At 46.7% G+C, this 24859-nt stretch overlaps 2 protein-coding genes across 3 annotated transcripts in view; both read left to right on the top strand.

Moving 5' to 3' along the window:
• The window catches only part of MASP1 (mannan binding lectin serine peptidase 1), a 48976-nt gene extending 39090 nt beyond the window's left edge, over window positions 1-9886 (top strand). For both annotated transcript variants that reach the window (XM_036017829.1, XM_036017830.1), the window contains 3 exons: window positions 492-629; window positions 1486-1560; window positions 7416-9886. In XM_036017829.1, the coding sequence (XP_035873722.1) occupies window positions 492-629; window positions 1486-1560; window positions 7416-8299 (1097 nt within the window). In that variant the 3' untranslated portion in view covers window positions 8300-9886. The remainder of the gene's footprint in view (window positions 1-491; window positions 630-1485; window positions 1561-7415) is intronic.
• A 7753-nt stretch (window positions 9887-17639) lies between these two features.
• Window positions 17640-23552, top strand: LOC114490966 (mannan-binding lectin serine protease 1-like). The gene is made up of 5 exons (XM_036015750.1): window positions 17640-17703; window positions 17861-18046; window positions 19883-19950; window positions 21154-21255; window positions 21715-23552. Exons 1-5 carry the CDS (start codon window positions 17640-17642, stop codon window positions 21757-21759), a joined length of 465 nt encoding a protein of 154 aa, XP_035871643.1. The 3' UTR covers window positions 21760-23552.
• The last annotated feature ends 1307 nt before the right edge of the window (window positions 23553-24859 follow it).

Raw genomic sequence — 24859 nt, 5'->3', positions numbered from 1 at the left:
TTTTTTTTTGGCACTAAACTCCAATATGAGCACATTAGTGGCTCTTACTCAGCATGTGGTTGGATCTGGTAGAACTGAATATTCTTTGGTTCTTGTCAGCCAGAATTTTTTGGCTGAGCTGTAGGCTTTGTGCTTGGGCAGGAGAGACGAAGAGGATTGCACAATAGACCTGGAAGTCAAGGAAAGGGCCTTGGGGGGAAGAAGATGGGGCTGCTTAAATTTCAGCAGACCTACCCTTGCCCTGAAATTGACATCAGGCCAGGTGAGTTGACCACACTGTAGATGGTAGACACCCCAAAAGCAAGGCCACTGGTGATTGCACAGGTTGTACCCTCCAGAATCCCTGAAGCATCATTCTCATGGACTATAACATGGCTTACTGAAGTTGTGTGCAGGGCACAGCCTGCACACCTGTATGAGACAGATGTACCAGATAGCCCCAGGAAGAAAAACAAAGGATAGTTGAGGGATCTCACTCTCTTCTCTCTCAGTTGCCAACTGTGGAGCCCCTGCAGAGCTGGAACATGGGCTGGTCACCTTCTCTACAAGGAACAACCTTACCACATACAAATCTGAGATCAGATACTCCTGCCAGCAGCCCTACTACAAGATGTACCACAATATCACAGGTGAGCCCTGCATGCTAAACCAGTCCCCTTCTACCTCACACCCTCTGGGCCTCAGGGTTAGGTTGGGGCTGGAACAGCCTGTCAGCTGGCCACAGTTTGGGAGGAATGGGAAGGAAAAAACACTTGGAGATATGCCTTGCGTCTCCCTGGCTCAGGCCTGTACCACAAAAGTTAGGCCATATGCCAACCCTATATCCACATATACATACCCACAGCCTCCTACAGAGAAGGAACCCTCAGGGAGATGGGAAGGCTGATCAGTTCTGCCTCTGCCACAGACTAGCACTAAGAAAATTCTCCCAATTTCTCAAAGCCTCCAAGTCCTCACTTCAAAAAGAGAGCAGTGACATAGCTCACAGAGCTACTATAACACTCAGATGAGATGGTAGACATGAGTATAGTTCATTAAAGAGTTTGTTAAGTGGAGAAGGAAGGGAAGTGCATGTGTACCACAGAGCACTGTGTGAACCAAGGCCTGCGTGACTAATGATGAATGAGAAGTGCCTGCCAGGGGCTGGGCAGGGCCGGGAGGGTATGGAGCAGCCCCCAGACAGACCAGGTGGGAGTCAGATTTCACAGAGCCTTGCACACCATGCTGAAGTGTGTGGTGTTTGTTTTTGAGGGTGATGGGGAGCTCTTGGTGATATTGAGCAGAGGAAGAACATGGTCAGAATCTCCTTTTAGAAAGAACCTTCAGGTTGCAGAGAGGACTGGCTCAGAGGGAATGGCATTAGAAAGACATTTTGGAAGACTTGCAATGATCCACAATAGAGGAATTAGGAACATAGATCCATTTTTTCATGTGCTTTAAATCAACCATTTCTCTCTTTACTTCAATCTTTCTTCACTCTCCCAGGTATATATACCTGTTCTGCCCAAGGAGTCTGGATAAATGAAGTACTCGGGAGAAACCAGCCCACTTGCCTGCCAGGTACCTCACCCTCAAGACCTCTGCTTTAAGGTCTCCTATTCAAGGCCTTTGGGCCTCAGGTGCTCTGGCTGTTAGTGTAGTGGGGGAGTAAGGGGCATGATGTTTTGATTGTTTTTTAAGCTACCTTCTGAGATTCAAAGGTCAGAGAAGCCCAGACTCACACCTTCTCAAACCAACCAGCCTCTATATTCACCTGTTCTATCTGGCCAGGAGTCTTTCTGTCTCCTCTCTCTGCAGTTCTGCTCCCTACACAAGTTTTTATCCCACACAGTTTGTGTTGGAAAAATCAAGAAAGTAGGCACACCATCCTCAAGCACTCACTGTACTATAGAGGAAACAAATAACATCAGGTAACAACTCTCCGACAGAGTAAGTTCTTTCAAAGATCAGTGCATTCAAATCATACTAACTGCTGCCTCCCTGCAGCTTACCTTCTGACCCACTTTAAAATGAAAAAAGACCTTTGGTAACAAAGAATATCACCATGCATATGGATTTAAGGGATATTTTGTAGATAGTTGCATTAACATTAAAAGTATGAATGATTTGCATCATAATCATGGCACATGTATGTATATATTGCAATTGACTTATTAGAAAATTCTAGTCCTAAATGCACACTGTAGGGTTAAACAAATAACCCACAAGAATTGAAGTTAATATTCATAACAGAAATATATGCTTTAAAAAAAGGAAGAATAGCAGTAAATAAAAGACAAAACCATCCAAGACAGCATGAAGAGCAGTGCTGATTCTGTCTGCTCATTTGCTCCTGTAAGGAGCTTCACAGTGTGGTTAAGTGTTGAGTAGCACTGGTATTTTACTGAATTTGAGTGTTAGGTAGAATGAGATAATGTTGTTATTTGACTGCTACATTTTAGTAACCCTCAATAACACTCAGTAGGCTTCTAGATATTAAAATGGAAAGGCTGTGGAGTCATCTACCATTGCCCTTAAGAACTGAAGAAAGTGTTGGCATTTGGGAATCCATTTTGGCCATCACACGAGCTATGAGGTCCCAGAGAAGGAGGAAGTCATGGCATGCACTTGTCTGGAAGTGGAGGGGTGAGGGCTGGTTAGGAAGACTTCATTTAGGAGGGCTTTATGTTTAAGAAAGAATTCTTGAGGTGCTAAAACAGGGAAAAGATCAACCTACCCACAGTCTACTGATCCCCATCATCTCATTGAGGCTTAGCCAGAAAGACACCCAAGGCAAGACACCCATTGGTCAAGCTTCAGAGAAAATGTGGAATGGTGGAACTGTGACAAACTGGAGGAACAAATCTCTACTTTGCTAAAATACCATATGAACCAAATAAACAGTGCTGGAAGTAGATTCTGTCCTGGGCAGCCAGGCTGTGACCTCTGGAAGGGGAAGAGGCACTGAGTTGGCAGTCAGGAGCCTGGGTCCTAGTCCTGGTGCTGTTATTGTCTCATTGTGACCTTTGGTAAGTGATATCACCTCTCTGGGGCTAGGATTCCATACCCCAGAAGTGAGAGAGCAGAAACATGTGATCCATGACATTCTATACCTTTTAGTGGTCATTATCCTCTATATTTATACAAAACATCTTAGATATAATGAGTCATCAAACTATTTTAACATTTGGTGTTGGGCAAACCATGGCGTATCATTGGACCAGGCTGGAGATTTATAAATTCTCTCCTCCTAAAACACTGAGACTGAGATTGAACCCAGAGGGAAGCCAGAATGGAAAAAAACATTTCATTGGTCATCATACCAATATCTACCTTTTCCAAGAACACTGTTAAGCAAATAGTATTTGTCCCTTGTTTTACAGATGAGAAAACTAAGAGTAATTGAGGTATGATTTATGCAAGGATACCCAAAGAAAGCTAGGGGCAGAGCTAGAAGGCGAACCCAAGACTTTTGATGTCAGCACAAGCAATGCTGAGCCATTCTTGATTCTTATTATATTTTATGCCATCCTCATGAACCCCAAATTTTAGAATATCAAATTTTTGTTTTAAAAGTCCTCCCTCACTTCCGGCAAGATGGAGGAATAGGTGGATGCACCGTGCCTCCTCGCACAACCAAGATTAGAAAACCAATAATTTACAACAATAATTTACTATCAGAATAACACCCAGATCCGGCAGAGGATTTATCTGAATGGAAGTCGGGCAGCCAAGAAGTTGAAGTAGACGTGTTCATCTGGACTGGTAGGAGAAGACCAGCCGGGCGGGCGCGGGGCTGGCTCGGGTCGGCGGCGCGCGGAGGTCGGGGGAAGGTTTGGCGCGAAATTGGCGCAAAAGCCATCCGGCGCGCAGGAAGGCAGCGGTGATCCCTGAGTACGCAAGCTGCAGCTGGCAGACCCAGAGGGGTAGCGGTTGTGGACCAGGGCAGAACTCGAAGCCCAGAAGCCCAGACAAGGGTCTGAGTCCAGGGGAACGGAACTACCGCCATTGTTTTCTCCCGCCCCGCCCCCACATATAACGTCACAATCTAGCGACTGGGGTGCCCAGCCCCGGTGAGCACCTAAGGCTCCGCCCCACACCGTTACAAGAGCAACCCGACCGGAAAAAAAAAAAAGGGAGAGACAGGGGGAAAAAAAAACAAAAAATAAAACTATGTTTTCAACAGAGCAGATCAGTCCCCCAGGACTCATCCTTTTGAGCGACCAAGAACTAGCCAATCTATCAGATGCGCAGTTCAAAACACTGGTGATCAGAAAGCTCACGGAACTGGTGGATTTTGGACGAAATTTAGATGAAAGAATGCAGATTACCATAAAACAGATGCAGGAAGACACGCGGAGGAGAGCCAATAGTGAAAGGAAGGAATATGAGTCTCAAAACAATACAGTGGACCAGAAGAAAGATAGAATCAACCAAGCAGGAAAGCATGATGAAATAAGAATTCAAAAAATTGAGGAAAAGATTAAGAGCATCCAAGACACCTTTAAACGTTCCAATATCCGAATTATAGGGGTACCAGAATCGGAAGGGGAAAAGCAACAGATTGAGCACGTATTTGAACAAATAATAAAGGAGAACTTCCCCAATCTGGCAAAGGGAACAGTCTTCCAAGAAATCCAAGAAGCTCAGAGAGCCCCAAAGAAGTTGGACCCAACAAGAAACACACCAAGGCACATCATAATTACATTAGCCAAGGTAAAAACGAAGGAGAGAATCCTAGAAGCAGCAAGAGGTAAGGGGACAGTCACCTACAAAGGAGTTCCCATCAGACTGTCAGCTGATTTCTCCAAAGAGACCTTACAGGCAAGAAGGGGCTGGAAAGAAATATTCCAAGTCATGAAAGACAAGGACCTACATCCCAGATTGCTCTATCCAGCAAAGCTTTCATTTAGAATGGAAGGGCAGATAAAGTGCTTCTCAGATAAGGTCAAGTTAAAGGAGTTCATCATCACCAAGCCCTTATTTTATGAAATGCTAAAGGGACTTATCTAAGAAAAGAAGATAAAGAAAAGACATGTATAGTAAAAGGACAGCAAACTCACAAATATCAACAACCACACCTAAAGCAAAACCAAAAGAAACTAAGTAAACAATTAGAACAGGAACAGAACCACAGAAATGGAGGGCACATAGAGGCTTAGCAGCAGGGGGGTGGGAGGAGGAGAGAGGGGGAAAAGGTATAGAGAATAAGTAGCATAGAATGTAGGTTGAAAATAGATAGGGGGAGGGCAAGAATAGTACGGGAAATGTAGAAACTAAAGAACTCATAAGTATGACACATGGACATGAACTAAAGGGGGAAATGTGGGTGGAAGGGGGGTACAGGGTGGAGGGGAGAGAAGGGAGGAAATGGGACAACTGTAATAGCATAATCAATAAAATATATTAAAAAAAAAAAGTCCTCCCTCAGCACCTCCAGTCTCCTAGAGCCCAAGTCTGACTTCAGCCCAAAAGCTATAGTATGTCAAGAAGATTCTCCCAGGAAAGACAGGATGTAGAATGGTGTCAGCCTAAAAGAATAGCCCCATGTCAATGAGCTCTCTCAAAAGTTTGTTTCATTATTCAACCTTTCAAAAGTATAAGAGCATACAAAAAAATTAGTCTTTTGTAGAGAAAATGAAGCTAGAGTCACAAGAAATGGGCTCTACTTCTGGCTTAGCCACTAGTGACTTTGAATATATCACTTTCTCTGAACCTTGGTTTCTCCATCTGTAAATTAGCTGTTTTCCATGTTTCCCCATCTCTGACATTCCGTGACCTGGGTTATGCCATTGGCACCTTAGTTGGAAAAAGGCACCCTTCAGCACTGGCTTTGTTATGATCATGGACTAAGCCACAGGCATGTCTTTCACCAGATGAGGGCCTTTTGGCGCTAGATGAGTCAGTCTGTGAGCTAATCACAGACCTGCCTTGAGGTGTCAACTTGTAAGCTGCTGTTTGTATTTGGGAGTCTAGCCTTCAACTGTGAAAGGCCAGACCACAGACAGTTAGCAAAGGCCAGCTCACATCTGGCCTGGGGTGAACACAGGGTGCCTCAGGATCATATAAGACACATTTGGCATCAGGAAGAACATCTGAAAAGCATTAAGTTTATGAAAGCCTGACCTACCAAAGTTGCCAAGAACACTCAAATGCTTTTTGGTCTTTAAAGGATTGTTGATAGTTTCCAGGGCCAAGAAGTGTAGCCTGACCATTTGAACCAAGAGGAGGCCAATGTTTATACCAGGTTTACCTCCCAGGCCTAAGAACCAGGCTGGGAAGGGCCCATGTGAACTCATTCTTAGCCAGCAGGGTCTAATGTTGAAGACCCTCTGTTCATGAGCCAAAGGTGTTTGGCTGCAGGAGGATGGTGGTGCATGTGCATGCTCGGGTTACAACTCAGTGGAACGAAGTTTGATCAGACCTTTCTTCTTCCCCTGAAGGTACTGCAGGGTTCCTGGGTGCAATGATGTATGGCTCAGAACAGGGCCCACACATCATTGCTTGTAGATTATGCCACCTTTCCCTATCCTTAGATGCCCTGGGCATCCATTCATAGCATGAGTCCTTTGTGCTAGAGAAGAAAAGGTTAGAGGGGCCTGCCATGTGATCTTTACATGTTATGAGGCATTGTAGGATATAGGCCAGTACATCAATCTTAGAATCTAGTTAGGCCCTTGCTACTTATTTTAATAGCCACATGCCCTTGGACTAGTCACTTAACCTCTGTAGAGTTTTACTCACCTATAAAATGAGGGTGGCCAGGGCAAATGAATTAAAAATGAAAGGAATCTGAAAGGTCCATGGCGATCATCCTGATCAACTGCCTCATTTAGCAGATCAAAAATTAAAATCTAGAGAGGGAAATTTACTTACCCAGAGTCACACAAGACATAGGAGAGAAAAGCCAGGTCAAGGCCTCTGGTGTCTTGGCTCCCAGTCCAGTGTTTGTTGTGACCTGCTAGACAGTCTTTTAGTTTCCTTTTATCTCTCAAGGCTCATGACCTACAGTTTTCAGAAGTTTTCTGAGTGCCCACAATATCGACCACTTCTGAATATGAGGTGTTGTTCTAGAGAAAAAAGGGCAGAGGTGACCACTGCTAGAGACAGGCCTGGCTCAAAGTCTAGGTCAGAAGTGATCCTGGCTAGAAATGGTTCAAGGTAGTGACAGTCCATGCATGAAATGGTCTGGCCCGTAGATGGCCCTGACTACAGAAAGTCCGGACTACATGATGGCCAGACTAGAAAGACTTACGTCAAACATGACCCCACACAGAGCTTTCCCAGGCTAGTGTGACCCCATGATGTAGATAGAGTAGGGTCCTGTGGTGGCATAATCTACAGTGGGTGAGATGTGAATTTCTTAGTGGCTCTCTTCACATGGCTGACCTAACCGGTCTCTGTCTCTTGTCCCCACTCCCTCCTTCTCCTTACAGTGTGTGGTCAGCCCTCCCGTTCCCTACCAAACCTGGTCAAGAGGATCATCGGGGGCCGGAATGCTGAGCCTGGCCTCTTCCCGTGGCAGGCTCTGATAGTAGTGGAGGACACCTCAAGGGTACCAAATGACAAGTGGTTTGGGAGTGGGGCCCTGCTCTCTGAGTCCTGGATCCTCACAGCAGCCCATGTGCTGCGCTCCCAGCGCAGAGACAACACAGTGACACCAGTCTCCAAGGAGCACATCACTGTCTACCTGGGCCTGCATGACATGCGGGACAAATCAGGTGCTGTGAACAGCTCGGCTGCCCGAGTGGTACTCCACCCAGACTTCAACATCCAGAACTACAACCATGACATAGCTCTGGTACAGCTGCAAGAACCCGTGCCACTGGGACCCCATGTTATGCCCATCTGCTTGCCAAGGCCTGAACCTGCAGGCCCAGAACCCCACATGCTAGGACTAGTGGCAGGCTGGGGTATCTCCAATCCTAATGTGACAGTGGATGAGATCATCAGCAGTGGCACGCGGACCTTGTCAGATGTCCTACAGTATGTCAAGTTACCTGTGGTGCCACATGCTGAGTGCAAAACCAGCTATGAGTCCCGCTTGGGCAACTACAGTGTCACTGAGAATATGTTCTGTGCCGGCTACTATGAGGGCGGCAAGGACACGTGCCTTGGAGACAGCGGTGGGGCCTTTATCATCCTTGATGACTTGAGCCAGACCTGGGTGGCCCAAGGCCTGGTGTCCTGGGGGGGCCCTGAAGAATGTGGCAGCAAGCAGGTCTATGGGGTCTACACAAAGGTCTCCAACTATCTGGACTGGGTGTGGGAGCAGATGGGCTCCCCACAAGGTCTGCAGGAGCTCCAGGTGGAGCGGTGATCTGACTGACCTCCTCAGAGCTTGCCTGCCCTGCCCCAGCCCGGGCGAGGCTGACCACACATTTCCGACGGCACACTCCATGTTACTCACCAGACCAAGTGGAATGGAACCTGCTGCTCCCATCTCCCTGAGACAGCCCCAGGACCCTGAGAGGCAGCAGAGTGGAATGGGGCAAAGTCTGTACACAGGAAACCTGGGTCCATGGCCCTGGGCAAGTCCCTTCCCCTCTCCAGGCCTCGCTGTCCTCAGCACTACGAGGGAGCTGGATGTCTGGGCCAGTCCTAGCACTCCTCCCTCTCAGGACTGCTTTAACCCAGGGGCTTCGTTCACTCCTATGCACTTATCAAACCCCTAACTGGGGGCCTAACTAGGCTTGATTGTTAGAAAATGTTTCTTTATGTTGAACTGAACTCTGAGTCAATATATTTTTCCCAGTTTTGTCATTTGGGCACAGACAAGTCTGGTTCCTCCTCTAGAAGAAAACCATTCAGGTCTGGGGAGATGGGGATCATACCCCAAGGCCCCTCTCTCCCAGGGTACCCTTCGCAGTACTCTTAGCCCTGAGGTTCCTCTCCCAAAAGCTTCCTGCAGTCCAAGCCTTAGCCTGCATGTTCCCTGTTAAAGGGATTTCAAAGGACAAAGAGAAAGTTTGGGTGATGTGGGGAGGAGAATAGCAGTTGGAGTCTCCCTGACCCTGTTAAGTTCCTTCTGTCAACTCAGAACATGTCATTTGGGAGCATATGTCACTCTAAAATACCAGCTGACGGCAACAGGGTATCCATACCTGCTGCTCCAGACAAGCATGAAGCAACCTTCCAGCCTTGAAATGTATCATCTGAAAAGTCCACCTGAGCCCCAGCCCCAGGCATGGAGATTCATCTGGACTGCTTGGAAAAAGAGAAGGCCCCTGATGTGCCCTGCTGTGTTTCTGGGCAGGAAGATGGAAGAAGGGTGGGTTAAAGACATTAGGAATGACCTCATCCCACCAAGGCTGCCCAGCGTACCTGGAGTCTGAGCCTTTCAGAGAATCCACCCAGCATGGATATTCAGAAGGATGCACTCCTCTGGCTTCCAGGACCCTTAGAAAAGGCAGCAGAGACTTGCCCGTGAAAGGCAGTGAGAAGAGACAGAGAGCCAAGAGTCCTGGGCTCTAGCCCCAGCTCTGCCCCCAACCAGCTATATAACCTTTGGCAAATCACTTTCCTTTTTAGGTCCTCAGTTTCCCCATCTGTAAAAGGAAGGTATTAGATCTCCTTCAGGGTCCTTTTAGCTCCATCATTCAGTGCTGCCAATCACCAACAGCCTCTCCTTGGCCCTCACGGGGATGATGGTCCTCCTGGGATTTTCCACCAGAGAAAGGCAGCCAGAGAAACACCCGAGAGGGATTCCAAGAGAACAGCTGTGGAGTGTCCACTTTTCTAATGGGTTCATGAAACCACACTCCTTTGTCTATGAGCGGTGCATGTAGAGGATGCTATATATTGTATATTTTATATCACAAGCTCGCTATTCTGTAAGGTGCTTCTGCACTCCATTCTTCCTGTCAGGGGTCTAAAGTGGAAATAAAACCTCTGTGGATAATCAACAGCCTTCGTTTGGGGGTTTGGTTATTGTTAATATTTGTTTGTTTCGACTCTGTAAAAAGAAACTTGCATCTCATAAAGCTAAAACCTCTCGAATTATAGAGAAAGTACAATTTTTGTCACCTAGATAGCATCCAAAAAAAAGTGATGAGGAATGGAGCTGGTTACTGGCATGTGTCCTCGAACCTGCACATCCCTTCATTGCAATGCCAGCTAGTTAAGTCCATGACTTCAAAGAGCTCAAACTAGCATGCAAGGCAAAGTTCTGTGCTTCTAGGTCTCACACAGGCAGAAGGAGGTGAGTGTCATGAGAGGAGTGGAGATTGCAGTATCATGGAAACTTAAAAAGAACAAGAAGTCCATATGGCTGGAGGGGGCCTGGGAAGCTTTGCAGAGGGTCTGCAAAGGCTGCACTGGGGGACAGAAGGGACGGGGCAGAGTGGGCAAAGATGAAGTGTGTGTGCATAGCGTGGGAGCCGTGGGGATCAAGGGAGAGCAGAAATAGCCCTGAAAGCCATACTAGGTTTGCACTCTGTCCTGTGACTAGTGGTTCTCTAACTTCTAGTACTTCTGAGAATCATCTGAGATACATTTCAGAAATGTAGATTCCTGAGTCTCCTCACCAGAATTCTAAAATTAGCAGGGCTGAAGGTGGGCAGCATAGAGTGGAAAGTGGCTTGTGCGGAGGGACTGAGCTAGAGGGAGAGATTGGAAAGCTACTGCCGTCATTCTGGAGGGAGATGGTGAAAATCCACCAAGCCTAGTGCCATGAAGGCCCAGGTGTGGGGGTGGGGAGTTTAAAAACATTTCAGTGAGGTGTTCAGCAGGGCTTGGTGTCTAGGCATAGAAGTAGAGGAAGTGCAGGGTGTAGGGGCAGCACAAGCTAGCCTGCCGGTGAGGGCTTTCCACAGGATGCACTCATGCTGTGCCTGTGTTTAGAGTTTATATTATAATGACAATGTCATGCTTTTTACACATCGGGAACTAAAACAATTCTAAATTATGTTTTACAGTTTATATGTAGCTTGTTTCAAGGATTATCATGTCTTGTGTTCTATACATTTCAGATTTTTACTTTCCTCTAGATATTTGGATTGTGTGTTGTGACACATTGAGACACTGAGGGGTCATGAGGTTATGTGGAGGAGAAGACACACTACTCTCTACTTCTCCTGGTGATTTTTTTAAAACCGGTTTAGTTACTGGATATGGGAGTGAAGAAATGGGTGGCAACAAAGAGAGGCCAGTGCAAACAATAACAGATATCCGAATAACAAAGAGGAGAAGGTTGGTGAAGGGTAGAGACAGGACTTGGTTTTGCTGTACTTGAGAAATTTATGGGCAAACCAGCTGAAGATGTAAAGAAAAGCTATTTAACAGGAGCGAGCAGATTGAGACACTGATCTGAAATCCATCAGGGTATAGGTGGTGTGATGGCATGGGAAGCAATGGTATTGTCTACTGGAAGTTTGCAGGAAAAAAGGGGAGGGGGTGTGAGGACTAAACAACAGAAATACCAGCACGGGAGGCATAGAGGCAAGAGAAAGAAGAGAGACAGAACGAAAAGAAAGAAAAAAGGAAGGAAGGAAGGAAGGAAGGAAGGAAGGAAGGAAGGAAGGAAGGAAGGAAGGGAGGGAGGGAAGAAGAAAGAAGAAAGAAAGAAAGAAAGAAAGGAAGGAAGGAGGAAGGAAGGAAGGAAGGAAGGAAGAGGAAGGAAGGAAGGAAGGAAGGAAGGAAGAAGGAAGGAGGAAAAGAAAAAAAAAGAAAAGAAATAAAAGAAAAGGAAAAGAAAAGAAAAGAAAAGAAAAGAAAAGAAAAGAAAAGAAAAAGAAAAGAAAAGAAAAGAAAGAGGGATCAGAAACACAGGAAGGGAAGTGCTTCAGAAGCCATGGAGGAGAAGAGTCATTAGAGATGAAAAGTAGTTAACAGAGCAAATGCACAGGATGGTTCAGAGGAACACCTTAGGCTGGACATGACCCAGAGAAAGGGACCCAGTCTCTACTGTCAACTCTGAAAGAATAGTCAGGGAACAGGCCTCACGCTGATGTTTAAAATCCCTAACCCTCCCTCCCTGTCCCTCCTTCATTCTCCTCCAACCCCTCTTTCTCCTCCTCTGCCGCCTCCTCCTTCTTCTCCTTCTTCTTCTTCTTCCTCTTTCTCTCTGTCTCTCTCTCTTCCTGCCTCCTCCCCCCACCCCACCCACTCTCTCCAGGCTTCTCCTAGGTTTTACCTCCTTCCTGAGGCAGGACACTGCCTTTACATTCTCCCTTCTCTAAGGTTTATAGTAAAAATTATATGCTCAGTTCTTATTATGGTGATTCCTTGAAACCTACAAATTTTTTACTGCAACCCCTGACTCTTCAAATGACAATCTATACTTCCAGACTTTGGTTTGTGCTGTACTCTTTCAAAAGTCAAAGCTGTATCTAGCCTCACCTAAAACAAGGTTGCTCCAGCTTCAATAGTAAGGAGTCACAGGGAAAGGAGACTTTCTAGTGATGAAAAATATATGAAAATAGATTTCAAACAGTATCTTCCTATATAGGTATATATCACTGTTGAAGTTCTGTTTATGGGCCCAGAGCCATTCTATCTCCATTTATGGCTGTGGGTCTACTAAATATTCAAATAGCCACTTTACTTCCAGGTATGCAGAGCATAGTACTTCTTCCACATTCAAAGGAGAGGGAAGGATGTGGAGGCTGTCAACTCTCCTTTCCAGAGGCTTGACTAGGGAAAGGAGGAGGAGAGACTGAAATGAATAGGAAGCAGAGAGGGTAGAAGTTTGATTTTAGGATGAGAAGGCCTGACCGTGTTTTACAGGCAGAGAAGAAGGAGAGATTAAAAACACAGGAAATGAAGAAGAATTCCCAAAGCCAGGTCCCCAAGAGTTTGGAAGTGAAGAGATACAAAGCCAAGAATTAGTTCTGAAGAGAAGAAAGTTTACAGAGGGAACAGACAGAAAGAGGAATAGTTGGAGCACTTCACACCCAGTAGACTCTGAGTATCTCCTGGGAAAGAGAGAATTATAGGCTCACAAAACTGAAGAGTCTATACCAAAAGGCTTCAGGTATGGTTAGGTCAAGGAACTCAAATATCAGGATACAATCTCTCCCTTACTTTACTCCTCACCTTCTAGCTCCACTTTCACTGTTAGTAATGTTATTCTGAGCAGACTGTCTATGAGACCTGGGCTTATAGCCAGGAGCTTAGCAACCCTAACAGAGAAAGGCCTTTCTCTCTCTAATGTTTAGCAAAACTCCCAAGTCAGGCTGTCATTGGCCTGGCCAGGGTTACATTCCTATCTCTGAGCAATTGCTGTGTCCAGAGAATGAGAAGCATTAATTAGTCAGGTCTGGGTCACATCCCTACCCCTAAAACTGAAGGTAAAGTCATTCCAACTTGGGATATATAGACTGGGAATGGAGGAAGGCTGGGTCCCAGAGGAAAACTGGCATGCTGCCTCTGGATGGGGCAATGCATACTGGGAGATCAAAAAGTAATAGATGTTCCTAACAGAGAGAAATGAGCTTGTAGCTCTGACGAAGGGCAAGATGGAGCCAAGAGTGTGACATGTCTCTCCCTCCCTTGGCTGCAGTGTGTGGGCTCCCCAAGTTCTCCAGGAAGCTCTTAGCCAGGATCATCAATGGACACCCAGCTGAGAAAGGCACCACCCCCTGGATTGCCATGCTGACACACCCAAATGGGCAGCCCTTCTGTGGGGGCTCCCTTATAGGTAAGGAGAAAGTGGAAGGGGCGGGGAACCCAGGTTAGGAGCCAGGGTAGAAGTAAAAGTACCCATCCCTCTTTTTGTAGACAAATCAACATTTCTTCATAAAGAGACACTGTCTACTCTAGTAGCAGGGCCCAGAAGTACAGCATAGAAAGAGCCCTTAGCTGGTTCCAGGAGACATGTATTCCTATTCTATCTGCCTCCTTTAGTCAACAAACACCTACTGAGTCCTGGCCGGTCTCTGGTACTTGGGTCATAGAGTTAGCCCCTCAAACGTGGATAACAACACGTGGCTCAAAAGGAAGGGCGTACCAGGGCTGCGGGATAAAGGAGAACGAGGAAATCCACCCTGGAGAAGTTAGGGAAGGGAGATGTACAAAGGCCTTCAATGCCCTCCTTAGGAATTTAAATTTTATCCTGAACACTAAGGCAGATTTATAGGTATGTTCTCTGGAAAGTTCTCCCCAGGGAAAGTTCTCTCCAACGTGGATTGAAAAGGGGAATGACTCAGGAGCCCAGAAGTTCAGTGAGGTAGCTATTGCAATAGTGGGGAGGGAAGTCATTAGCTTCAGAATAAGGGGATGAGGGATGGAAAAGAGGCAGATTGAAAAGCACTGGGAAGTGGAGTCATCAGGAGTTTTTAAGTCCTCACCTGAGGCTATGTTCTTGATTTGAGAGAGAGAGAGACAGAGAGAGAAGAGAGAAACATCAATTGGTTGAGCCACCTGTTCAGGGCAAAAGTGTCAGAATTTTGTAGTGGAATAAATGTGGTGAGAGTAGGAGTAAAGGCAGGAAAGGAATGGTTGGCAGCTGCCTCCTGCTGCAATTTTTGATCCAAGGTCAATTCCATCTCTGACATCATAGAAAAATTAATAGCATTCTAGAGCCCACAGCCAGTTCCTGGTTTGATCCCATCACAGAAGACAAAGGTCTGGATGGGTCCATGTGTGCCTGAACAGCTCCCAGGGCTGCGGGCCTCACCCCTCACTGACCCACCTCCCCCAGGGTTCAGTCAGGTGAGGACAGCTCCCATCAGGGATCCATCCCTAAGGGGCGGCACAGGCCACCCTGGGAGATGTAAAACTGCAACCAAGTGTGAGCGCTCCTCAAGGAGGAAGTGATCCTTGCAGTCCCACAAACCAAGCTAAGTGTTCCCACTCTATGGAGCCTCCCAAAGGGGCACAGAGAGTGATAGAAGTGACAGGGGCAGCCCTGTGGGGACTGGGCAGGGGAGAGGACAAAAGAACTGAAGGGGGGAGAGGGACAGAGAGACAGAGACAGAGAGGACAGAAAGAGACATGGAGAACAGGAGAGAGGCCTGGAAAATAAGAGAGAGGGAACTTGAGAGAGGTAAAGGAGAAAATAAAAGTAAACGAATATGATGAAAGGAAGAGAGACAGGTACCCAAGACAGGGACACAAGATACCCAAGTGACAGGAGACATTAGGAGAGACATAAAAGCATGGAGGAACCAGAAGTGAGGAAGAGGTCAGAAGAGAAGCAGAGAGATGGTGAGGAGGAGCAGAGGGGAGAGTGGGGAAAAAGACCATTTCGTCGGCCATTGCCAATATCGTTAGAATGTGAGTGAAAGAGATGGATTATGTGTTCATGGTTCTAAGAATTTAGTTTTCTTAAGCCTTGAATTTTAAAGTTCTATAATATTCTCTGTTAATTCATATCTACTACATGTTTATCCCCTATTATGTTTTGAAGATGTTAGAAGTCTGTTTCGCTATCCTTGGCTGAACTGCAAGTTCTCTCATGCTCCACCCTGCCCAGCTCTCCCATCTAGAATCTCTCTCTTCCTCCTGGTACTCATTGTTGTAGAGGGAATGTGGGGTGGGAGAGGACAGAGAAGCAGAGAGGCAGGGAAGAGGCTGAGGGATGGAGGAAAGAGGGAAAGAGCTACCCTTTTGGTGCCCACACTGAAAGCTGGGTAGAGGGAGCCTGGCTCCGGGACTCTTGCAGAGCTGGGAGGTAAAGTCACATCTCTGGACTCACCATGACACACCTCTGGGTTCATCTAAATGGCCCAGAGCCCTGCTCTGAAATAGGCTCTCCTACCTGGCTACCTTGTCCCACTTTATCCACCTGGAAAATTTGGCCAACAGTCCCTGGCTGTGGACAGGGATCAAAAATGTCTCCAGTGAAAGAGGGTGGCCTACATGGAGCTCTACTCAGAACCCAGTAGCCAGAGCACAGAGTGGGTCCCAAGAGAGCCAAGTAGGGCCTGGGACCTGTTGCCAAAAAATACCTCTGCCTGGGACTCTGAACTCTGACCTGATACCCCTACCCCTAAGCCCTGGTGCCTTTTTTCTCTTTGGTTCATCCTGGTTGTGCCTCTAGGTTTAGTTAGTTATGGGTTTATCATTTGCTTCACCTACAGGCTGAACCAAAACCTGACCGCACATTAAACAAAGGGAAGGAACCTGTCCATTGAAGGGAAGAGACAGCCAAGACAGGAGACATACTCTAGGCTGATGGTCAGGAGACCCAGGGTCTGGCCCTGGCCTGTCACTAACCTTCTGGGTGACCCTAGACATCCCTGCTTTGCTCCAGGCCTCAGGATCCATATCTACAAAATGAAAGGTTAGGATCAGAGCAGTGATGACATAGGGTCACCTGGGGAACTTTTAAAACATACATGTGCCTGGGACATACTCCCATGACTTAGCTGGTCTGGTTCCAGGCCCAGGCACTACTTTTGTTTTGTTTTGATTTTTGTCTTTTTAGTTCCCCAGGTGATTCTAAAGTTTATCCACAGTTGAGAAGCACCATGCTAAAGGAGTGCTTTTCAAACTTTAGTGTGCATAGGAATTACTTGAGGATCTTATTAAAATTCCCAGATTTTCCTACTGAATGCAGATTCTGATTCAATAGATCTGAGGTGGGAACCTGAGAGTCTACATTTCTAAGAAGTTTCCAGATGAGGCTGTTGATGCTGGTCCAGGAACCACAAGGCCAGAGAGGTGGGCAGTGAGCACAAGGTTCTGTGTGGGCCCACCTTGGGCTGTCAGGAGCTCACCAAACCTATGCATTTAAAGGAGCCCTGAAACCCAGTTTCAGATATTCAGCCTTGGTTTTGGTTGGAATAGGCAGATAAAATCACAGATTTAATTCCTCCTCTTTAGATTAGGATATGAGTGTCTGACTAAGGGCTTTGAAATGCAATGGAGAAGGGTACCCTAGAGTAGTCTGAAGGCCCTCAGCTCAAGACAGGTGGGGGTAGTGCAGGGCAGTCTGTGTGCATAATTCTCTTCTCAGGCTCCAGCTGGATTTTGACCGCGGCTCACTGCCTCCACCATTCACTGGATCCAGAGGACCCAGTCTTCCACACTTTTACAGGCTCACCCCTTCTGACTTCAAAATCATCGTTGGTGAGTGAGGGGCAAATTGATTCCTGAAGCCAGTTGTAGTTCTGGGAAAGGGATATGTCCACTAACTCATTCATCAGGGCAGGACACCTGGATGAAGAACCAGCTGAGACTGGAGTCCAGGGACCTGAGTCCAAGCTCAAGGCAATGATTTCCAGGTACAGGGACCATGAGCAAGTCTGTGAAGCCTAGGCCTCAATTTTATAATAGGAGAATAAAGGGACCAGTCTAGTTTCCAAAGATGCTTCAAGCTTCTATGAATCCATGGTTTCGAGTGGACAATACACATACAATCCAAGCTTCCCCTCCCCAAGACCACCAGCTAATTCAACTCAATTCCCTACTGATACTATGCTAGGATCTAAGGACACAAGCATTCTTAAGATCCAGCTCCTTCCCACAAGGAGCTTACAGCCTAATAAAGGAATAAAATATGAGCAGGGAGACCTCTTAAAAAAAGCAGTAAGTTCTGGGGGAGAGAAACGGATAAAGCGTCTTGGGAGTCCAGAGGGAAAAGACTTCTAACTGAAGAATCCAACTCAAGAATTGAAGAGGCTTCATGGAGGTGGCAACACAGGATCCAGGCACTGAAGGGTGATTATGTGATTTGGACATGTGGCAATGAGCACTGGAGTGAGTATTTTAAGGCAATGAGATCAGCTCACGAAGCAAGGACAGAGATGGAAGCCAATGAGAATATGTGTGGAAAAGAAGGTAGGGCAGGATGGCTGGGAAAGGTGTGAAGGAAAGTATTAAAAGAATTAGGGCTGAAAACAGGCTGGATGGGACAGGGACCTGCAGGGAGCAAGATGAGACCTTATTTTCTGTGCCTCCATTATCTTCATGTCTCATGTGCCTTATTCTTGCACAGGTAAACATTGGAGGTACCGGTCAGATGGGACCGAACAGCATCTCGTGGCCAAACACATCTTCCTCCATCCCCTGTATGACCCCAACACATTTGAGAATGACGTGGCTGTAGTGGAGCTGTTAAAGGGCCCGGTGCTGAATGACTTTGTGATGCCCATCTGTCTGCCGGACAGGCCCCCGGAGGAAGGTACCTCTCCTCACCCCTGATCTCACCTCTGCAGAATAGCAGTTGCCTCCACAGAGACTTCTTCTCTGGTGTCAGTGAGGCTCAGGTTGCCAACAAAGCCAGCTGACAGCATCTGCATGATTCCTCAGCTACCTCCCCTAAAACAGCTAAGTCAGAACTGGTTCCAAGGTAGCACATAGTAAACAGGCAGGCTTGTTCAGTGCTGTAAGTACTATATCAGTCAGAATCCAGATGGGAGAACAGAAACCAGACCAATTATTGTAACAGAGAGACTCTAACATAGGGTGTTGGAGGACTGGAGAAGTAAAGGGGGATGCTGAGATACTGGGGATAGTACTTGCAGGAAGAAACCACCACTCCTGGGGCTGGGGGAGCACGTGGAAGAGGATGGAGTTATAGAACCCAGAAGCTTGGACAAGGAGCCTGTGGAGCAAGAACTCAGACCCCTGTGCTGACAGTGTCAGGGGAAAGAGCTGGAACCAACCACCACTGCTTGGGTAAGAAACTGTTGGTAGGGTTATGCCAACAGTAATGGCAAGTCTTCCTGGAATTGCCCCCCTTTTTGCAGAACCATCTGTAACACAGCAGGAATGCCATTTAGAGTCTCATTCACTGCATCATAGAGCAGAGTATAGAAGGCTAAGTTTGGAGCTGAGGGACAATATCTTAATCACCAGCATAGACTAAATCCTCATGCCACTATTTCCTAGTTGGTTGACCTTGATGAAGTTGTGGAACCTCTGGCCCTCTGCCTCTACACTGAGGATAATACCTCAGGGGATAGTTGTGATATTTAAATAAAATATTATAATTAAATATATCCAATATAGAGTGAGAGCCCAACCCAGGGCAGTTGGCTTCCCTTCTATTAGAAGTGCAGTAGTGCCATATCACAGCTAAACTCCTTTAGTTCAAAGAAGTTATAAAAAAATTACTGAGTAGAATTTGAAAAGTATTTAAGTGGAACAAGCCAACAGGAAAGACACAGGTATGGCTCTGACTCATCAGATGCCATGCGCCTACTCTGTGCAGTTGCTTTATATTCATTAACTTATTTACCACTTATAAAAGCCTTGTGAGGCAGTATTGTAGTCCCATTTTCCAGATGAGAAAACTGAGGGTCAGCAAGGTGAAGTGACTTACCCAAGATACAGCTTGTAAGAGCAGATCAAGGGGCCAGAATCCAGGTTTTTCAAGTTAAAAGTCCACTGCTATTTTCAGGATCCAGGCTTTTAATTTTTCTTCAAATTAAGAAATAAGTTCTCTCTCAGTGCTCAACCCATTTCCATAACTCTCTGAGATTTGCCAACTTTATAGACTTCTAATTTATCAAAGCTGGGAGGTGGGGAAGTAAAAGGATCCCACGTCCGGCCTCTTCATTTTATGGATAGAGAAACTGAGGCTCAGAATGGGAGGGAAGAGTGAAGGCTTACTAAAGGTAGCATAGTATATTGTGGACTAGGCCAGACCGCCCCCCCCCCCACAATTATTGATTGAGCACCTACTATGTGCTAGCAATGTTGCAGGCATAGGGATACAGCAGTGAACAAGACAGAGGAGATGACTGCCTTTGTGGAGCCCAGGGTCCATGCCAGCTGGCAGTGGGGAGAATAGACAACTAAACAAACCAGCTAATGATTCATAGAAACAAATTCCTAGACTGTTGTTGCAGGTAACCTCCAACCCAGCAGTCTTCCCCCTCACCAAACTGCCTTTCTCAGAGGGTACAAATGCAGCCCTTCTTCCTCAGGCAGAGGATGATGGGGCCGTAGGGCACTACCTTCTGAAAACCCCACAGACAGCCTCTCTGCTCCCACTGTGTCTTTTCTCCTCCAGGGGCCATGGTCATCGTCAGTGGCTGGGGGAAGCAGTTCTTACAAAGATTCCCAGAGACCCTGATGGAGGTGAAGTTCAACTTATGCCCTGCAGAAATGTGACACCTCTGCCCTGCATGGGACCTTCCTGCTCCATGTTGCCACTCAGGGACTTGGAGGCTTGAGCAGAGGGGTGGTTGAGAAGACACCAGGTGCTCACCACTCACCTCAAAGTTCACTGGGAACTGTGAACCCCAAACAGTTTGATCTGTCTGTTCTGCACAGCATGGGTCTCCAGTCTCTAAACATTGTTGGCTGTTCTGTAGCTCAGCTCATGGAAATTCTGGCAGAAACAGCAGACTAGAAGATCCAAAGGATTGTCCATCTGTAATATGATAAAGACTCATATAGCAAATTAAACATGAATGGGCCACAGAATAGGCTCTTGAGAGCTGCAGTTCTTGTAGTATACACTGACTGTTGCACTTAGAACTTCACATTCCTATCATTACATAAAAGAACACTGAACTAGAAATAAGGAGCCATGGCTCCAAGTCCTGGCTGCTACTGACTTGCTGGGTGATCTTAAACAAGTAATTTGCCTCTCTACCCGATAGAAATAGTACCTCAAGTTGCAAAGTCACAAGCAAACACTGGAACGTTCTCCAAAGCTGTCTGGCTCTGAAATGGACTGGGTCCTATGACTACCATGGCTTGTTTCTAAATCCTTCGACATATGTTATTTTAATGTACTTTAAATTCTTCAAATTTGCAACAAAACCATCCATCCTTCATTCATTAACTCCCAGGTGTTTATTTGGTGTCCTCCCAGTACTAGACATGGTGCTAGCTACTGGGTACGCTGGGGGACAAAAGGACAGCCCTGGTCCCTGGCCATCTTGGGGCTGATAGTCCAAGTGCAAGGTACACAAAGTAGTTTTCGATGTGATAAATGTGATGATGGAAAAATGTGGAATGCTCCTGGAATGGCTAGACAAGCATTATTATCACCAGTTTACACATGACAAACTGGAACTCAAAAGAGGGCCAAGGACTTGCCAAGGTCACACAGCAAGTTCATGACTGAGACTATACTGGATCATGCATCTCCTGATTCTCCATTCATGTGTTTCTTCCCCTGTACCACAGGGCAGTTTCTGAGGACCAGGTCTAAGGGAGCCCAGGCTCATCCAGGATGGGGATAGGGATGGGGAGGAGGCAGTTATAGGGGTTGTCAGGACAGCAGGAACTCCTGGTCCTGGAGTGGGGACCAACAATGGCTTTGTGTTTCAGATTGAAATCCCAATTGTGATGCACCACACCCTGCCAGAAGGCCTATGCCCCAACGAAGAGGAATGTGACCAAGGACATGATCTGTGCTGGGGGATAAGGAAGGTGAGTCAAGAGGCTAGCATATAATAGGGCACCACCTGCCAAGAAGTGGTGCAGAGCCCAGCAATGGAAAAAGCTAGAGACCTTGGAGTCTGGTAGGCCGAACAGTGAGAGAGGGGAAGGAAGGTTGAAGAACAGGTCGTGAAAGGAAGGATTCTGCTGGAGAAGCTGCGTCAGAGAGAAGAGTGCTAAGAAATTTCCATTATCCCCTTCTCCAAGTTCAACTTTTCACCTATGAAACAAGAGAGTTCTTAACCTGCCCTTCCTAAATCACTCTGAGGAGGCCTGACCTAGAACTTCTGAGCCCAGATTTGAGTCAAATGATCTGCTTGCGTGCCCCCTCGTGCCTAATTCTCTGAACTACAAGTCAGCGTTGGGGAGAAGGAGGCTCCAGCGTTGGGGAGGTTAGGGAAGGGGACAGGTTATTTTAACCTGAGTATCTTTTTTGTTTTTCATATAGAGGGGGGAAAGACGCCTGTGCGGGTGACTCTGGAGGTCCCATGGTGACCCTGGATAAAGAGAGAGGCCATTGGTACTTGGTGGGCATAGTGTCCTGGGGCGACAACTGTGGAGGAAGGACCGCTACGGCATATATTCCTACGTCTACAGCAACATAACTGGATCCAGAGAGTCACCATTATGAGTACTTGAATTCAGTTTTTCAACACCTGTCCATGGTCAGTTAGCAGCAGAGGATAATTATCTGATGCAAGACACCTTTGCCCTTCACCCACCTCAGTCAGCCCATTACTGGCCAATAATGGGGCCATCTCAGCCCCATTTTCTCCTTCTCTAAAGCAGCAAGGTAGCTGAGTGATCAGAACACAGGGCTGAGTCCAGCTCTTCACTCAGTAAGTTTGTAACAGTGGCAGGCGACTTCACCTCTTTGAACCTCATTTCTTTGTCCATGTTCTGGAAATGATACACCTTACCTACCTCATAAAAAGTTTTGGTGAATACTGAATTAATTAGTATGTACACAGCTCTTAGCGCAGTGCAGTCATAAGCTAAGTGTCCAACATATGACTTAGCAGTCAATGTGTCTACCAGGCAGGCAAAGTTCTCTTATAATCCTGGCTGGTCTTAAGGATGACTAGTGTGTACCCTTCCCCTCAACTTTGACCTCTTCTTTCAATCTGCCCCCAAATGCTCTGTGCTTCTGTGCTACCACACACCTTTCCAACCCCAATCCCTGCCCCCCATAATAAAAGAAAAAGAGAAAGTCTTATAGCATGTCCCACAACAATGTGTGAGCAAGACACCAAATTGTGAGAGAGCCTTGCAAGAAGCAGGGCAGGGAGGGAGACTGGGAACAGTCTGCTGGGAAGCCAGACACCAGGTTCTAGAACTAGCTCTGCCCTGAGCTCTCCGTGTGACTGTAAGCAGGACTCCCCCTCATCCCAAAGGACCCGCCAGCTCTGACTGTCTAAGATCCAAAGAAGCCATTTTTTCCTTGAGGAGATAAGTCAAAGCCAAATAACCAAAAGGCAAAAACTACCTTAGGGTTTAATAGAGTTTTGACACAGAGAAAATACTGCTGCTGCAGCAACCTCCACCCTCATTCACCACCCCCTGGTTCCCAAAGACATAGCCCAGGCAAAGTGCTAGTCAAGGAATCTTCCCTTGTTCCTAAACACAGCGTCAGCCCTAGGCCCCAACCCCCTTCCCTTCTGAGAATCTGAGCTGCACAAGGTCAGCCCTGATAGGCTAAACCAGGCCCCTGAACCCTTCCTCCCTGTGTCCAAAGCTGACCCCACACAGCCATTCTTCCGATTCCTCACCCCTGTTCCTTACCCTGAACACCCTAGCCCCATGTGGTGATAAGTGTTTCCCATGCAGAATTCCCTGGAGAGCCAGCTCCTGTCTCAGGAAGTTCCTAGAGAACTCACCCCATCCAGAACCCTGAGATTTAAGCCCATCAGGCATCAGAAGTCCAAGTCCCTGCCTGGTTCTATGAAAATCTGTCTTCACAGCAGACTTCAGTTCTTGACTTGTGCTAGAGCTACTGGAATCATTCAGGGTCTCTTGCTGAAAGAAAGCACAAGGAATGAGACTGAAACTTGCGGACACTAAGCCAAAGGCTGAATGCTCATGGATAGCAGGTCACAGGCTGCTTCTGGTTCTTTGAGCTAGTCATTCTACCTCTCTGTGCCCTGCAATTTACTCTGGAAAGGGAAGATGACAGTGGGACCCAACTCCATCAGACGTTTGTCAAGCAAGCTCGAGATCCTTTTCTTGCACCAAAGAAGAAGTGTAACGCAAAGCTTTGGAATTGTCCTAGAGCGTTCCAAAACACCATACCTTCCTGATCCGCAGCACAGCCTGGGAATCCTCATGTACCAGGCTGTGCTAACCGCTCCAGACACTGCTGAGATAGGGGGAGCAATGATTCCTACCTTCCAGAAGCTCCAAAGGGGGAGAACTGACACATATACAAGTGCCCACCTTCAACAGAATGAACCCCCCACCCCACCCACCCATCACGGATGTGTTGAGCAACATGGAGGCACTGGAGACAATGTGGTGCTGGAGCTGAACTTTGAGGAGGGTGGGGCCTTCCACAGGTAAGACAAGGAGGCCTTCCAGGTGCAAGAGAACAGAGTAAACAAATGTTCCCTGAGGCTTTCTTCAGATGACACTATCTTCACTCACAAAAATTGACATGTCTAATAGACTAATGTTCTGATTCTGGAATAAGAACCAACATTTAAGGGGGACTTTCTCCTTAAAGTCAGTTGACAATGAGACTTAGCCTCAGGATTGTATACGTATACAGGCCCCCCTCCCCCACTAATCAAAAGGGAGAGCCTTCCTGTTAAGCCTCTCAAAAAGCCAAAATAGTGCACAGTGAAGGAACAATTACCTTAGGACACATCTTACTAACTGATGCACAAAATAAACCAAGATAAAGGTGCTCACAGACATGGTTCATAACTATGGCACCTTGTACTGAGATGCTGGGCCTGGTTCCCAGGCAAGGAGCTTGGTTGGGCACTATTACTGCTCAGGTGTGCGCAATGTTTCTGTAAGAGCTTGCTGCAAAACAAGTTTCTGTAAGAGCTTGCTGCAAAACAAATCGCAAACCCTAATTTTGCTTTTCATCTTTTTTTTCTTAAAACTGAAAATCCACTTCAGATTTCTTTTGCTTAGTGGAACAGGTACTAATGTAAGGTACTTTTTTGTAAAAGTGAAGTGCAGTAAATCAAACCTTCAAAAAGCAGAGGCTATCTGTCTGTACTAACTTTGGGCTGGACACAGTGTATCCCATCTATTCTCCCCACTGCAACTTCATTCTTATCCCGAGGAACGTCTACATGTGCTGTATAAACATATGTCATTCCCAACACTGCTGCTAAGGTCCAAGAAACCTAAATCTCTCACAGAGTCATAGAAGCAGAGAGTTGGCGTGTCTGTTAGGACCATCTTGTCTAACTTCATGACCTCTTTCTTGAACATTTCTGGAGATGGGAAACCCACTACCTCCAAATGCAGTCCATTCCAACTTCAACAGGAGCTGCCTCTTTAAAAAGTCTCTTCTGTGCAACCAAATCCACCTCCCTAGAATATAGTTTTTATATCTAAAGCTATGATTTCATACCACGAAGGT

Source organism: Phyllostomus discolor, chromosome 2, assembly GCF_004126475.2.
Source record: "Phyllostomus discolor isolate MPI-MPIP mPhyDis1 chromosome 2, mPhyDis1.pri.v3, whole genome shotgun sequence".
NCBI classification, from domain to species: domain Eukaryota; kingdom Metazoa; phylum Chordata; class Mammalia; order Chiroptera; family Phyllostomidae; genus Phyllostomus; species Phyllostomus discolor.
Note: the sequence above shows the minus strand (reverse complement) of the source record. Positions and strands in the feature narration are given on the sequence as shown.